Source organism: Tachysurus vachellii, chromosome 2, assembly GCF_030014155.1.
Source record: "Tachysurus vachellii isolate PV-2020 chromosome 2, HZAU_Pvac_v1, whole genome shotgun sequence".
NCBI lineage: Eukaryota > Metazoa > Chordata > Actinopteri > Siluriformes > Bagridae > Tachysurus > Tachysurus vachellii.
This window is the reverse complement of record NC_083461.1, coordinates 20,449,124-20,463,272: the sequence shown is the minus strand read 5'-3', so window position 1 is coordinate 20,463,272 and position 14,149 is coordinate 20,449,124. Positions and strand designations below refer to the sequence as shown.

Here is a 14,149-nt window from a genome sequence, read left to right as displayed (position 1 = left end):
TTAAACAATTCTTAAATTTGATTCTGAAGAATCAGAATTGAATCACAATAATTGATCAAATGATGGTAAAGTCTGAGATATCATGATTAACTAAATCAATAAATCAATTTAAAATGTACAACCTTACAGATGTGTCATTGTTTCCGAATCTCCCAATTATTTGCTGTATCTCCATGGCAACAACATGCTTCTGCAAATTTCTGCTAAACGTTACTCTCACTGGTGCCATAAAGCTCTGCGAGTGTATGAAATCTTGGCCCCCACTCGTCTAAATAATCAAAATCATGTTCATTCTCGTCGTTAGACTGCAGCGAGCTGAGTGACTCTGCGATGGACCCCTCGCCTTCATAGGTGTATGTCTGCACTGAATCATATGCCGGTGCTTCCGCATCCATGTCCACCTCACAGAGCTTGGCCAGCACGTAGCCATACAGGTTACTGCCATTAGCATGAGAGTTGTACTTAGCATCTGTATGAGACACATAGCATGACAGACTCTGGATCTCAGGCTGCTTTTCCTGTCGTAGTTTTACATTGTTTATATCAACATCAACATGTTGTGGTTTATTGCCGTTAAGCACTAGTTCAGCGTAGCTTAGCGGTTCTGTGTGTGTCTTCCACAACTTGGTGATGTCGAATGCAACTGTGTCTTCCTCTCCACCGCCTTCATCATCGTAATGGACAATGTTTTCCCGCACGTTTTCCTCCTCATCACTGGGGAAAGGTTTTTTACTAATGCTGCTACTGCTTAGGAACAGCATGAGCACCAGCATCACTGCCAAGAGAAACAACATCATTACTACATTAAAGTCTTCATAATACTGCCCCAAACACTACTCACTTCACAATACTGCCCCAAAATATTCTGCCTCAAACTCTAATACACAAACTCTATATCCTTCACAATACTGTCCCAAACTCTACTCCCTTTACATTACTGCATGAAACGAATCTGCCCAAAACTCTACGTTTCACAATACTGCCCCAAACTCTATTCCCTTCACAATACTATATATCTACTATCAGTCTACAATCTACTATCTCAAAATCTACACCCTTTACAATACTACACTAAACCTATAATACTACCTTTACAATACTACCCTAAACTACACCTGTCATGATTGAAGCACCTGCCTCGCCCTCCGGTCGACACCACAGGGAACCTTCCCCCGAGTACTAACAGTTTCCGGACTGCATCTCCAATAATCCTCTCACCAGGACTGATTACACCGCCACCTGCTGCCAATCACCCACTTCCTATATAGCTACACTTGAACTTGACCTCAGTGCGAAGTCTCGATTTGCTATGGCTGTCAGTCTGAGCCTTCTCTGTCCTATGTTTACCCAGTTTGTTACTTTGTTCTGTTTTACCTGTCTGTCGTTTGTTTGCCACCTGCCCTGACCTACTGCCTGTTCTGCGATTACGATTTCTGCCTTCTCTACATTGTTGTGTTTGCCGGTGTTGATATTTGCCTGTTCTTTACGAGTGAGTTAATAAAGCTTGCATATGGATCCTCTGCGTTATGACCCATCATTGCAACACCGTTCACAATACTGTACTAAATGATACTACCATAATTTCTACACCTACTTCAATACTGCGGCAAACTCTACACTCTAAATCCTACATCCCCAATCCTACACCATAAAACATATCTCTTAACTTAATCTACCTAACCCTAACTATTCTCAAACCTACAGCCTAAACTCTACATCCTAAACACCACAAACTTAACACTACTCTAAACCTTGCACACTAAATACCCAAGCCCTCTACACCCTAAACACTACCCAATAATACAATTTCTAATCAGTACCAAGCACGATGGAGCCGCAGGTGAGCATGGTGGTTAGAGCTGTTGTGCTCAGATTAGCGGGAAGTGTGTGAGGTTCAACATGATGGCAAGATGAGACATCCCCATCTGCATCACACTCACACACTCGGATGGTCAGGGTGTGTGTACTGGACTGCGTTGGCACTCCTCCATCAGACACAGTGATGGGAAGATGGTACACACTCGGAGACTCCCAGCCACTCCGACGTGTCAGGACTCTCGCTGAGTTATCTGACAGAGTAAGACAGACAAATAGTTAGACTGGCTGACTGACAGACAGACAGACTGGGGGAATGTGAGAACAAAACAGAGTGGGAATAATAGAGAGTGAGACAGTTACCATGGTTATCTATGAGGGTGAAGTTGTGATTTTTTTGTGCTTCAGGAGTAAGTGTGTACCGGAAATGTTGTCCTCCTATCGGCTCGTCCGCATCTATGGCTCTTATTGATTGGACCAGCTGAGGCAATATACACATACTTCAGGTACAGAAATTCAAAATATACACATTCATGTTGATGTATTTACTTCCAAAGATTCATACCTGTCCTGATCTTGCACTGTCACACAAGATAGCTTCGCGATAGTGAGTTATGGATGGTGGATTATCGTTGACGTCTAGAATTCTTATATTTACGTATACATTCGCTGTCTTCAGTGGGTTATCTAACACAACACACACGTCACATTACTGAGTTCCTTTTTTATCATATTATTTTATATAGCATTTAAAAGACTTCAAATCAGTGAGTTGTGAGTCAAAATTAGTGATTCATGAATCAAACTGTAAAATTTCATAGGTATTTGTGTGTGCACTCACTTGTCTCCATGGCTACCACAGTGAGATTATGCCAGCTGATATCCTCTCTGTCCAGAGGAAGGGCAGTCATCAGAGAACCACTGGACATTTCCACTGAGAAATACTGTTCCGGATCACTGACACAATCAATCATATACCTGCATACAGACAGACAGACATTACAGTATATAGAAATGTCAAAATTGATCAAAATGTACACAGTGATATGTGAGATGTAAATTAACTCATTAGCATATCAGGCTCAATTGTACTTTTAATACAAGCACTGAATGTTTGGGATGCTGCTGTAGCTTCTCTTACTGTATGGAATTGTTAGCAGCATCAGGGTCTCGGGCTGAGATGGTGATCAGCACAGTGCCGATTTCAGCATCTTCACGAACCTCAGCATAAAAAAGCATGGCGCTGAACTGGGGCGGTTCGTCCACGTCCTCTATGCTCACCTGCACCATGGTTATGTCACTAAATGGCCCGTTAGCAGAGAAACGTTTGTCAGTGTGCGTGTTAGCAGCCTCCACCTTTAGAGTGTAGCTACGCTTCGTCTCAAAGTCCAGGTGCTGAAACAGAGACACACACTGAGACCTAAGGAACTTTAGCAGTTGGAAAAGGTCAAAGTTAGTACTTCTAGAGTACCTGTTTGACAGTGATGACCCCATACATGTTGGTGGAGTCGGTGCTGATGTCAAATGCATCCAGTCCATCTCCGTCCACCAGTCTGTAGCGCATTTCTGCGTTGATTCCTAGATCGTGATCTTGAGCTTCGACATGGCCCACTATAGAACTGATGGGAGCAGATTCTGGTATGCTTATCTGATAGAGCTCTGAAAGAAGGCAAGATTAATGAAGATTTTCAGTTAGCTAGCAAGTTTAATCCACAACAAACAAAAGTCAAAAGTGCCCCTAGAGGGCTGTTCAAATTTTAATTTGCTTGGCTTTATCTCGAGGATTATTCTGAAAAAACTGCCCTGAGTTTGGAACTAACACTGTCCTCGGGTCAGATTTATATTTAAATTAGGTGTGCGTTGAATGGCTATTTGCTACACCTCTTTTTGAAAGACAGTAAATGTTAGCAAGCTAGCTACTATTTATACCACAATGCTGTTGGATTCTGCATTCGGATAGGTCAGCAGCCATTTTTCTATACTCCATGTTTATACTGTAGTAGTGCGTGTTTATTTTAACATGCTCCTTCTAATACGTTAGCATTTCTATAGTAACAGCTCCCTTACAGGGATGTGTATGACTGATGATACATGTAAACAGATTCAAAAACATGTTTAATTGTTGATTGGGTGAAGTTAAGTGAAATAAGTGAAGGAGTCTCCAATTTCAGAGCTTTGTAACAGAGACAGAAAAGGAGGCTTCTGAGAGAATGATTGTTTACAACTGCCAGAACATAAGTGAGAACTGGAACTAACATGTTTCACAGATGTATGTACTATAACTGTGTAAATGTATGATACATTTTTTAAAATAAATTGATGCCAAATTGCGATGGCACGAGACATATATGAACACTTGGGGATGTACTGTTATAGGAAAACAATCAACTTCAGGGTGGTAAGAGTGCCAATTCTTAGGGTAAGTAGTGATAGAGTACTCACTCTGAGGGAAGTGTGGAGGGTTGTCGTTGACGTCGCTAAGAGATATGTTGACCGTCGTCATTCCTGCCAAACCTCCCTGCTGACCAGCCATGTCTTTAGCCTGAATCATGACCTCGTATTGACCCTTCACCTCTCGATCCATATCAGGCAATGACACACGCACCTCACCTACAGACAGACATAAATGAAAACAGGCTTCTATTATGTCTTTCTATTATATCAATACCTATACTCTAATAATAATAATAATAATAATAATAATAATAATAATTTTTATATTAACTCACTGTTTATGGTTAAATTTTTTTTTTTAATATCATACACATTTTGCCTACCTACACCAGGTAATCAGATAACTGCTATATGCTAACATAACTAAGACGTTTTCTCTACCTGAGTAAACCCAAACCGTCCTCTAGTGGCCATCATTCTGTATTTGACTAATCAAAGTGACTTTTTCCTGCTTTCATGAACCTGGTTGACTAAAATTACAGTACAGAAGTATTGTAATAAACTATGTGGCACAAAAATAAATTTTTGTTCTAGCTAGTTAGTGAGTTAGATATGCAAGCTAAGCTACATATTCGATGGGTCCACAATAGATATGTCTTTTTTTTTTTTTATAATAACCATGGGCTTATTAGCTAATATGAGGTATATCTTTTTAATTAGATTTAGCAAAAGCTTAGCTAATGTCCTTAGTTTTTATAATGACATAAAAATGCAGGATTTAAGTGTCTGTCTTGCCTGTGTGACGGTCCACAGAGAAATACGGCTGTCCCTTCACAACGCTGTACACCACTCGAGCGCTGTTACCGTATGACGGGTCATCAGCGTCCATAGCCGTGACCCGAATCACAGGCGTACCTATAATCAGAAAAAAAAAATAACCAGAGATGACGAAAAAAGTCTGAGCAGTATATAACCTGTGTATGTATTGCATGTTGTTGCAATTTGTGAAATGGTATAAATAAAATATATATGCAAATGTTTAATTAAACTGAATCTAATTTTAAGCAATTTACAAGAGATGCACCATAAAAAGGCCAAAGAACACTATTGGTTTTGTCCAATGGTTTCACCTGAGACACATTTGTGGTTAGTTAGCATGGTAGATAGCTAGTATAGTGCAAAATAAAATGGGATCGAAAGAAAGAAAATAGAAAGGATAGAAAGATAAGACATCAAAAAAAACATTCATGAAGAAGATGGAATTCATTAAACTTTTTTTAAGACTATTACAAGTAACTTCTTATTTCTTCCCAGTCTATATACTGTAGATATATGTTGTCTCTCAAACACACACACACATACACACACTAAATGTAGTGTAAAGCCTACCGACGGCAGACATCTCTGGAACGGTGGCCTGGTAAGGTCCATCCAGAAACTTGGGCTCGTTGTCATTGATATCTTGGATCTTGACTATAAAGCGGGAATCGGGTTCGAGGGCACGGCCTGTGTGGCGATGAGTGGCTTGAGCACGCAGAATATACTGGTCTTTCATCTCACGATCCAACCTCTGTACAGCGTGGATATCACCTACACACACATATTGTTATTAGTATTTTTATTATTATGAGCAATAATTATTAGAACAGAGAAAATTAAATTTATATGAGTGTGTGTGCATTTCCCCACCAGTGCTGTCATCCAGTGTGAATGTGGTTCCTGCACCTTCTCCTGATAGAATATATTTAACAGATCCATCTCCTTTATCCATATCTGAGTGAAGCTAATACACAAACACAAGCGCGCACACACACACACACATACACACACACACAGAGCATTTAATTCTCACTGTGATCATACACTAATATACAGTAATTATTGTTATATAAACATTGTATACATGTGTGCTTTAACTCTCTTCATTTGAATATATTGTCTTCTGGTAAAGTAGGTTCCTGACTTTTGTATACTATCTGCTTAACTCACTTTGTTCTAGAGTAGTGTGATTTGAATTGTTATATTCTATACCATTGTTGATTTTTATAGTGTTGGTCCTTGTTGTTCTCTCAGCTGATTAATCAGGAGTAGTTTCAGTCTACCTTAAGGTGTGAATTGGGGGCAGGGCTTACCTATTTAAATTGAAGGTGAACCAGCCTACTCTTCAGTGTGCTTTAACTCTCTTCATTTGAATATATTGTCTTCTGGTAAAGTAGGTTCCTGACTTTTGTATACTATCTGCTTAACTCACTTTGTTCTAGAGTAGTGTGATTTGAATTGTTATATTCTATACCATTGTTGATTTTTATAGTGTTGGTCCTTGTTGTTCTCTCAGCTGATTAATCAGGAGTAGTTTCAGTCTACCTTAAGGTGTGAATTGGGGGCAGGGCTTACCTATTTAAATTGAAGGTTTGTAAGTATCTCTCTCTCTCTCTCTCTCTCTCTCTCTCTCTCTCTCTCATTGTAAACTTTGTGTCTAATACTGTTTTGCTATATTCTACCATACCTTAATTCTCACTCTTGACTGCAAATATGTGCCTTAAACCCATCTCTGTACTCAATTCCTACACTCGCAGACACTCTCGTCCACAGAGCAGAGGTCACAATCCCAGTAACCTCATCTACCCTCCTCTGTTGTGTAAGTCTCAAACAGTGGTGGTAGGTGGGCTCTGGAATTGCCAGTCTGCTGTGAAAAAAGCTGATTTTATCTCTGCTTTAACTTCCCATTACTCCTTTGATTTTCTTGCGCTAACAGAGACCTGGATATCCCCACAGAACACTGCTACACCAGCTGCTTTATCCTCTGCCCATGCTTTCTCTCACTCACCACGAGAAACAGGCAGGGGTGGTGGTACAGGTTTATTGCTGTCAAAGAAATGGTGCTTTACACCTCTCCTCTTGTCTCATTTAACCATCTCCTCTTTTGAATTCCATGCCATTTCAGTTACCTCTCCAATTAACCTTGTTATCATTGTTGTTTACCGCCCTCCTGGTCCCCTAGGTGACTTCTTGGAAGAAATGGACACACTGCTTAGTGCTTTCCCTTCTGATAGCTCCCCCCTGACAGTGCTTGGTGACTTCAACCTCCCCTCTGACAAGCTACATTCTTCTTCCCTCCTGTCTCTTCTTGACTCATTCACACTCAACAGCTACATCCCCACACACAAAGGAGGCAATGTGCTGGACCTGGTTTTCACCCGTCCTTCTCCAGCTACAGACGTGACTGCTACCCCACTACACGTCTCTGATCATCACCTGGTATCCTTTACCATCACTCTCCCTACCCTACCTAAAACTACCTCTCACCCCCTCGCTCTTACCCGCCGCAACCTTTACTCTGTCTCCCCTTCTTCTGTAGCTTCTGGCACTCTTTCTTCCCTTCCTGATCCTGAGTCTTTCTCCTCACTGCCCTTGGACTCGGCCACAGATACTTTCCTCTCATCTCTTTCCTCAACTATGGACTTCCTCTGCCCTATGTCCACTAAACCCAAGAAAACTTCTTGTTCTGCTCCTTGGCTTTCAGATATGCTGCGCAACAATCGAAGAGAGCTAAGATCATCAGAGAGAAAGTGGAAGAAATCACAACTTGATGCAGATCTTGATTCTTACCGAACACTCATGGCCAAGTTCTCCTCAGATGTGACTTCTGCCAAGACTTCCTTCTACAAGGAAAAGCTTGAAGCTTCCTCACATGACCCTCGGAAATTCCACAACATCATCTCTTCTCTGCTCAACCCCCCGGCTCCACCTTCTTCATCCTCCCTGACTGCAGAAGACTTTGCTTCTTTCTACCAGGAGAAGATTGAGGAAATCTGCCGGACCTTCACTTCAGCCCCGACTGCACTTACATCTCAGAGTATGGACTCCCCTACACCTTTGTTGTCACATTTCTCAACTGTAACAGCAGAAGAGATTCTAAAACTCATCCAGTCTTGCAATCCTACCACCTGCCCATTGGATCCACTCCCTTCCACTTTGCTGCAGACCATCTCGCAAGACCTTCTGCCCTTCATTACAACTATCACCAATAGATCCATAGCATCTGGTCAGGTACCAACTACCTTCAAGAGAGCAAGGGTTATTCCCATCCTGAAGAAACCTGCTCTGGATCCATCAGACATCAGTAACTACAGACCGGTATCACTTCTCTCGTTTCTTTCAAAAATTCTTGAACGCATTGTCTTTAATCAACTGTCTGTCTATCTCTCACAGAACAACCTCCAAGACCCCAACCAGTCTGGCTTTAAAGCAGCTCATTCCACAGAGACAGCCCTTTTAGATGTCTCTGAGAAACTACATGCTGCTAGATCAGCCAATCTCTCATCCGTCCTTATCCTCCTTGACCTTTCAGCAGCGTTTGATACGGTCAACCATAAGACTCTCTTAGCCACCCTCAGGAGTCTTGGGATATGCGGATCAGCTTGGGAATGGTTCGCTTCCTACCTGGAAGGACGCTCATATCAGGTAACATGGAGGGGAGTGACATCTGCTCCACGCAGACTCTCCACTGGCATCTCACAAGGCTCAGTACTTGGTCCTCTTCTTTTCTCCCTGTATACTCACTCTCTTGGTGAAGTTATTTCCTCACATGGGTTCTCTTACCACTGCTATGCTGATGATACACAACTTATCTTCTCTTTCCCACCCGCAGATGCCACAGCTTCTGACCGGATCTCTGCATGTCTGGCAGAAATTTCATCATGGATGACTGCTCATCAGTTAAAGCTTAATCCTAGCAAAACTGAGCTGCTCTTCATCCCAGGTGATTCATCCCCAGGTCATGATCTTGCTATATCCTTACACAACGATCTGATCTCCCCGTCAGCCACAGCTCGCAACCTTGGGGTAACCATGGACAATCAACTGTCCTTTTCCTCTCATGTTGCTAATGTGACTCGCTCATGTCGGTTTCTTCTCTACAACATTAGAAGGATTCGACCATTTCTGTCCACACAGGCTGCTCAGGTACTTGTTCAGTCTCTTGTCATTTCTAGACTGGATTACTGCAATGCACTGCTGGCAGGTCTACATATGAACGCAATCCGTCCTCTGCAAATGATCCAAAATGCAGCTGCCCGGCTTGTTTTCAACCTGCCAAAGTTCTCTCATACCACCCCGCTGCTGCGATCCCTCCACTGGCTTCCGGTAGCTGCACGCATCAGATTCAAAACACTGATGCTGGCCTACAAAGCCAAAAATGGACCAGCTCCCTCTTACCTCAAAGCCCTCATCACTCCTCGCACTGCACCCCGCACCCTCCGATCTACCAGCACTGCTCGACTGGTTCCACCATCTCTCAGGGTAAGAGGCAAGTATACTACAAGACTCTTCTCTGTACTGGCACCAAGGTGGTGGAACGAACTTCCCCTAGAGGTCCGGACAGCTGAGTCACTGGCTATTTTCAAGCGGCGGTTGAAGACCTACTTATTCAGGAAACACTTCAACTAGCACTTCTTTCATTATCTTTTGCATTTAAAAAAAAAAAAAAAAAAAAAAAAAAAAACACACCTTTGACACTTTCATTGTAACTTTGAACAAATGTTTTAAACTCATGGTATCTTAAGTATGTAACTTAGTGATCCAGCATTAATGTATTCAATGTTAGAGATTTAAGCACTTATGTACGTCGCTCTGGATAAGGGCATCTGCCAAATGCTGTAAATGTAAATGTAATTGTAGAATATTAGAGTATGTTTATGAGTAATAGTGTTATGGTGCATAAGTAGTGGTGGAATGGATACACTTTAATATTAGTAGTGTAATATATAATATTAGTTTATAATATATATATATATATATATATATATATATATATATGTGTGTGTGTAGCGGTTGTAGTGTCAGTATAGTTACTAGTATATTAGTATAGACAAAGTGTAGTTTATTCTTATAATTGGTATAAATATAGTAGATGTTGGAGTGGTAGAATATAGCTATGTGCTTTCAGTGCTAATAAGTTGTATATAAATAGTTTTGGTATGATATAAGTAGGAGAGCAGTATTGACACCTTTCCGACGTAGAGTGGTTTGTCCTCAGCGTACTCCTCCAGCACAAAGAACTGATTCCACACCCATCCTCTCTTCTCTCGCCTCAGGGGTCTCAAGCTCATCCCTTTGTCCCCTGTGTCCCCCTGGGACACTGTCACTAAGCTCATCACTGTGATCATGGTGCTGAAGAAGTGTGCACTTCGTATCAGGGCCCAGAGTGCCATGACAGGGCAGATAGAACTCTCACTCCACTTGTTCACTTGTTAGTTGTCCTTTCTTCGTCCACCACCGGTTACCTGTTTAAACACACACAAAGGCATAAGTGGAACACAACGGGAAGTAACGTGTCCAGAGTTAGACCTTGTTTTTTTCAATATTTTTCTTTATTCATTTTCTTTTTTTCTTTTATTAGTTTTCTCTTCCTTTATATATATATATTCTGTTTTTATTTATATTTCTTATCTTCTCTATATATATTTTACAATCTCTCTCTCTCTCTCTCTCTCTCTCTCTGTCTCTCTCTCTCTCACATGTCTGGTCTTTCTTCCTGTCTCTTTCCTCATTCTTTTTCTGTCTCTCTCTTCATCTTTAAACTAGACCTCCTGACCTTTTAGACTTTTAACTTACACCACACACACCATCTGCTCACTATGGAGTTAACACATAGCAAAACACAGTGTGTGTGTGTGTTTCAGAGAGCGCGAGGAGAATAATGCACTTAAACAAAAGAGCAGCAGTGAGGGAGAGAAACATCTCCTCCCACCATTCATCAGTTCATCTCCGAGTCTCACACTCCATCAGACCTTTAGTGTGCACTTCATCTTCACTACAGAGGGAACAGCCACTCTTTCACGACACTCCAGTTCTTCTGTGCAGCGCCGTTTGACTTTTAACCCTTCGTAGGTGTCCAACAAAGCTGTGTGGTTAACAAAATCAATGACTGAAGAATTTTATGCAGCAAATTTCAACGCCTCTTACTCCTCGCTAGCAAGGAAAAATTACTAGTTGGTTAATTAATTAGGTTGGCTTTACTTAGTAAGGAATAAAACAAGGCATGTCTTGATTTAATACATTGAAGATAATTCTTCATGGATCAACATATTTAAAATACGGGCAAAATTTCCACTAAAGTAAGTAAGTTCAAGAAAAAAGTAAGTAAGTTAAATAGAAGTAGCATCGCAAATCAGTGTTCTATTAATGAACGTTATTACATTGATTGAATTCAAACCTCCCAATCTGCACAACCCCATGGAGTTCAAACATACCAAGAGCACACTGGTCACATGATCACATTCTTTCTTTGAGGCTCTGCCAGATCTGTACTTGTGAATGAGTTATACGTAAACAGAGCTCTTTAATAGCTCTAATACCTTTCTAACAACACTAAAGTAAACATTTGTTTTAGCCGAGTGAAGCTCTGTTTCTCCATGATCATAGTCAGTACAAACCTGCTGCTTCTCGAACCCAAGGTAAAAAAAAGATGTTTAAGATGTTTTGTATGACACTATAAATGTCAGTATAAATGGCATGACCACTCACTCACTCACTCACTCAGAATTTCTACTGGTTTACTTGACATTTGAACAAAAACCTTAAATAAATAAATAAATAAATAAAATTATACATTGTGAACATTTTTCCATGTTTCATTCAAAAATAAAGAAAACAAAACTTTCCCATGCTTCTTATTTTTCCAAAATCCACAGCATTCTTACTGAGCTCAATGAGCTCCAAGGGTCAAAGGTCAAACCTCAAGAACCTCTTTGCCCCCAAACACACACACACCATTTTGTCACGGCCAATGAGCCAACATGCTGCATTATTGTGTGTGTTAATCAAGTCTTTTCACGGCTACGACCCCAACTCCCCAAACCCCGCAAACAACCACCATCACACAAACACACACAGAGAATTTTTAAAATTAAAATAACCAAATTTTTGTGCTCGCTGATGCTCTTAACAGAGTTTGTGAGAGTGTGCGCTACTTTTCTTATGCTGCGTAATAAGTATCACTTATTTAAAAAAACACTATCTCTGAAAATAATCTCTCCTTACCTTTGCGTTCTCTCTCTCTGTGTTCTTCCTCCTAAATCTTATGGTTTCTTGATGGTGAGCAGAACCTCCTGCATCGTCCCTAATGACTCACTGCATCACTTCACTTCCACTTCTTCTCTACATAGTGCCCTATGGAATCTCCAAGGACCAATGAGGAGAGAGAGAGAGAGAGAGAGAGAGAGAGAGAGAGAGAGAGAGAGACTGTTCACTTTATTTTTGATTTGCAACTCAATAAAGTGGACCCTGTTTCAAAATGTGTGTGTGTGTGTGGGCAAAGTTCAATTAGCATGGAAATTATTTTAGCTTAGCGTATATATATATATATATATATATATATATATATATATATATATATATATATATATAATTTATTTATAAAGTAGATTTAATTTATGATATTTATTACATGAATTATTACATGCTGTTATTTTAAATTGTGTACTAAAAGCTAATAATACTAATAATATTATTATTATCATTCATTGATCCATTTATTTATTGAATAAAAAAATAAAGTGTTTCAAATTGAGGTTCAATTGTATTATGTTTAAAACAAGCATATGGTTATTTATTTATTTTTTTTAAATCGAAAATCACTTCGGATTTGGATACATTACACAAAATTTTATATGTTAAATTTTATATTTTACTTTGAACCAAAAGACATCTGAATTTCAATAAAACGTTCCAGTATTAATTCCTGCAAATGAACCAATTGTAACACAGGGTTTAAACTCTGTGCATTTGAGTGTGGAGTTTTTAAGTTAGTGTTAGTTATTTAGCACTCTTTTTTCTCTCTTTTTTCATTTCATATTTCTTCATATTATTTTATTTGAAAATAAATACAACCAGACCAAAAAAGATGCAGTCTTTAAAACGTAAAACGTAAATTCGCTGATTAATTGTGAAATTTGGTGTGACAAAGTGGACACACAGAGTGTGTCACTAGCGAACGGTGATTAACTTCACTTTAAATTTTACGCATGTGTTAAAAGAAGAAGTTAGAGCAGATGTTTTTCTCCCTCCATCAGTGCCCCTAGCTCCCTCCCTCATTCGCTCCCTGCCTTTTGACGCTATAATTCCTCCGTCTTTGTGTCCTTTATTCTCCTCAGTGTGGCTGCTTAGCGCCTTGTCGCGATCTGTCACAGCACGCTCCATTACTCTCAGAAAAAAGAAGCAAACCATCCACAGGAATCCAGATTCTGAAGGAAAGTGCTAACTAGCATAACTAATGCTTTAGCTCACTCCCTGGGTTAAAGGTCAAGGAGTGTGCAACAACACGATGGCGACAAAGCAGCGCTAGCTAGCGTAAAAATAGATTAGCTACGCGCTGTAATCCGTACGAGACTGTGAGGATACGGATTTTAGCGCAACACCATCATCAATTCTCTGAATCTAAAGCATGAAAATATTATATGCAGAAGTGTATGAGTCTCATTGTGTAACAGAAACAAATTTTTTTTTAATTATTTTAAATATTTTTACTACACGCTGTGCAGGAATGCTGTTTTACTGCATATGTTAGCTGAGCTAGCCAACTAGTGTGAAGACAGTATGGTTAGCAAACTCTTCCACTTATCATAAAATCATTAAATCATGTTTTATTTGTTCATTTTTTTAATTGAACACGTGTTAGATTGTTAGCATCAGGTAAGTGTAGATAAAGCAGCTAATTAATATTAAATCCTAAGGACCATAACACAGGGCTGTCAAGTGTCACGCATTCAGAGTGACAGTCACTCATTTCGGTCTTTTGTCACGCTCTCCCGCCAAACATCGCATTTCTTTTTTGAAAAACTTTTTGACTATTTATCATATATTTAATAACCTGCAGCGCCCAATATCATTATCCCAACGCCCAACACTCATCGAGGGTATTTTGATGGTCGATTTGAAC

At 40.1% G+C, this 14,149-nt stretch overlaps 1 protein-coding gene across 1 annotated transcript; it reads right to left on the bottom strand.

Annotated features, from left to right (window-relative positions):
- Positions 1–203: 203 nt before the first annotated feature.
- On the bottom strand, positions 204–10,421 carry LOC132859954 (cadherin-20-like). Its single transcript, XM_060890959.1, has 12 exons — positions 10,218–10,421; positions 5,899–5,992; positions 5,599–5,799; positions 5,005–5,124; positions 4,258–4,425; positions 3,287–3,474; positions 2,957–3,210; positions 2,657–2,793; positions 2,381–2,502; positions 2,179–2,296; positions 1,821–2,069; positions 204–775 (listed from the first exon to the last, which is right to left on the bottom strand). The coding sequence occupies exons 1-12, from the start codon at positions 10,419–10,421 to the stop codon at positions 204–206; spliced, it is 2,427 nt and encodes an 808-aa protein (XP_060746942.1).
- Between the last annotated feature and the right edge of the window lie 3,728 nt (positions 10,422–14,149).